Source organism: Aedes aegypti, chromosome 3 (assembly GCF_002204515.2).
Source record: "Aedes aegypti strain LVP_AGWG chromosome 3, AaegL5.0 Primary Assembly, whole genome shotgun sequence".
Classification (NCBI taxonomy): domain Eukaryota; kingdom Metazoa; phylum Arthropoda; class Insecta; order Diptera; family Culicidae; genus Aedes; species Aedes aegypti.
The window spans coordinates 135,638,096-135,640,568 of NC_035109.1; the positions used below are offsets into that span (position 1 = coordinate 135,638,096).

General features: G+C 38.3%; 1 protein-coding gene across 1 annotated transcript; it reads right to left on the reverse strand.

Moving 5' to 3' along the window:
- Positions 1–511: 511 nt before the first annotated feature.
- Positions 512–1,502, reverse strand: LOC5571455 (U6 snRNA phosphodiesterase). The gene is made up of 3 exons (XM_001659657.2): positions 1,188–1,502; positions 936–1,122; positions 512–867 (listed from the first exon to the last, which is right to left on the reverse strand). The coding sequence occupies exons 1-3, from the start codon at positions 1,402–1,404 to the stop codon at positions 516–518; spliced, it is 756 nt and encodes a 251-aa protein (XP_001659707.2). The 5' UTR covers positions 1,405–1,502; the 3' UTR covers positions 512–515.
- Between the last annotated feature and the right edge of the window lie 971 nt (positions 1,503–2,473).

Here is a 2,473-nt window from a genome sequence, read left to right on the forward strand (position 1 = left end):
TGTTGAAAATGCAAAATTTGACGATTTAAGTGTATGGCGATTTATTTGCCTAATTTGCCACAGAATCCGAACTTCATGTTTTACATAATACTTATCAACGAAAAGTTCATAATATTTTCGATGCTCAAAAGTTATTTTTTGATGGTTTAGAAAAGTATTGTATTTTGCCATGTTGAAAAAGTCGATTTAATCTATGCTTAATCGTACAGTTTAAATCAAATTATATCTTAAGTGAAAGATAAAGTCCTATTCTGCATAGTGGATTAGATTAAAAAAAATAGTAATCATACTTTCAATTTCATGTTAATATCAATAAAACCAATGTTTTATACAACTATGACTGTAGCTTTAAACCTTGCGGTGTTGGAACATTGCTAAAAACAGTATCAGATTTAGAAGTCCATATCTACTAGTGACATATTATTTGATCTTTGAGTCACGCAAAAATGTAATTTATGTTGCGCTGTCTAAAAGACGAATGTAGGATGTTTTGCAAATAAAAAAAAACATCTTACCTACAACAAATCAAACGAGTAATATTTATTACCGCACTTGAAATTCAACATCTTAACATTTATGTTCATATCACAGTACTCCTCCTCATAGAGTGCCGAGAACGTCTCCTGCAGGGTGGGCATATTGTCGTCCAGAAGTTGCCGTCGGTTTCCAAGGCACCACAGAAGACTTATGTGAAAGGAGGGATCCTTGTAAAATGTTGGCAATTTGTACTCCCTCATGCTGGTGTCCAACTTTTCCACCAGGGAGCTCAATGGTCCACAGCTCTGATCGGCCACTTTAACGGCCAGAAAGGTTCGGGTATTTTCCTCGTTCGTGTAAACGGCAAGGTCGGATAGTGATATTCTGAACCTTAATGACAAGATAAATTATTTATATTATTTTATGAATGGACATGTAAACATGGATTGATGGTTTACCTTTTGGTTCCGCTAATGGCCGATCGCATGTTTTCAACAAATGCCGCAATATTGTGATGTCTCAACACGAACGTTTTGGTCAAACTAAGATGTAAATTGTCAACTCGATTCAATTCCAGATCTAAATCCTTCATCGATTTCTCAATAAGCTGATTCTGCAGATCATCAAATGCATCGATTTCGTTGTCTGAAAGCAAAACGTTAATTTATTAGAACCTTAAACAGATTTCACCTTCTCTGGTCTGCGTCTACAATCTATGAAGACGTAGCTGGCCCAAATGCCGCGTTCATGTGCGAAGGACCGGACCCGGCCTTGGTGCTTAAAGGGATCGCTTTCCGAATCTGGTGCGTCCGAGGTTGTTGGAACTCGCAGCAGTTCTTTGGACGGAGGAAGTCTGGCCGAGTGTTTGTTCTGAGGGTCATCATTTTCGTCACTTTCCGAGCTACTGTACTGCTGAATTTTGTGCATTGGGTTTGTATCCAGAAGTCGTGCGTGAATGCCGTCTATAGAGGAGAAACGTTTATCAACATTTACGCTTTGGCGTGGTAAGTGTAGGTGTTGCTACTCGAGTCGACGCGGTAGGAGAAAACGAGGTGCGATCATTCGAACCTTTTGCCATTTTGCCGTGTACATGCGCTACAAGACTGGAATCAAGCGAAATATGAGTGCAGCAAAGACACACACTCTTGTCCTGCTTGATCGGCTTGAACAGACAGTTGGTTTTAAGCAAAACGCTCAATAACTAGAAGACTGGAAGCTTTACCAAAAAAAGAGAATAATGTTAGCAGCGCACCTCACGAGTGTCATGTCTACCTTTCTCAAGTGATATTAATTATTCTACCTTTTGACTTGGTATCTTTTATGTGTTCGTACCTACGGTATTTCTGAGCTATAAGTACTGGCTGCAGTTGGCGCAGTAGAGAGACTTCCCGGACTGTGGACAGATTAACATATTATTTTATTCTTTATTTACAGGATATAAAAGTGGCGACGAGGATCATGTAAACGTGTGTTGAAGATAATCGATTTTCTTTGGGGTGGCGAATTGCCAATTGTATCTGTATTTGAAAGTGTGGTGAAATTGCCGATTTGAGTTGAACCTAATTATTCTTCAGAGCTGACGAAATTGTCGTTTATTGTGAACATAGTTGTTCTTTTGTGAAGCAATTGCTGTATTGAGATGAACGAAATTGTTCTTTAGTGTTGACGAATTTGTCAAATGTAATGTTGAGCAGTAAAATCAAATGATTTGAATGTTTTGTTGTAGTCATGGAATTAGCAAATTTGCGTATTAAAGATCGTGGAATTTTTTGGATATATTTTCGATTGTTCGTTGTATGAGTTGTTGCAACTGTATTTGGCTTTTAAAGAGTCTTTAGAAAGTTTCTAAAGGGGAAAGGACTGTCATGTCTACCTTTCTCAAGTGATATTAATTATTCTACCTTTTGACTTGGTATCTTTTATGTGTTCGTACCTACGGTATTTCTGAGCTATAAGTACTGGCTGCAGTTGGCGCAGTAGAGAGACTTCCCGGACT

Coding starts and splice junctions, on each gene's coding strand:
- LOC5571455 (XM_001659657.2), bottom strand. CDS start 1,404: ATGCACAAAATTCAGCAGTACAGTAGCTCGGAAAGTGACGAAAATGAT. Junction 1,123..1,187: donor CAGCTACGTCTTCATAGATT/GTAGACGCAGAC, acceptor TTTTGCTTTCAG/ACAACGAAATCGATGCATTT. Junction 868..935: donor GCCATTAGCGGAACCAAAAG/GTAAACCATCAA, acceptor CTTGTCATTAAG/GTTCAGAATATCACTATCCG.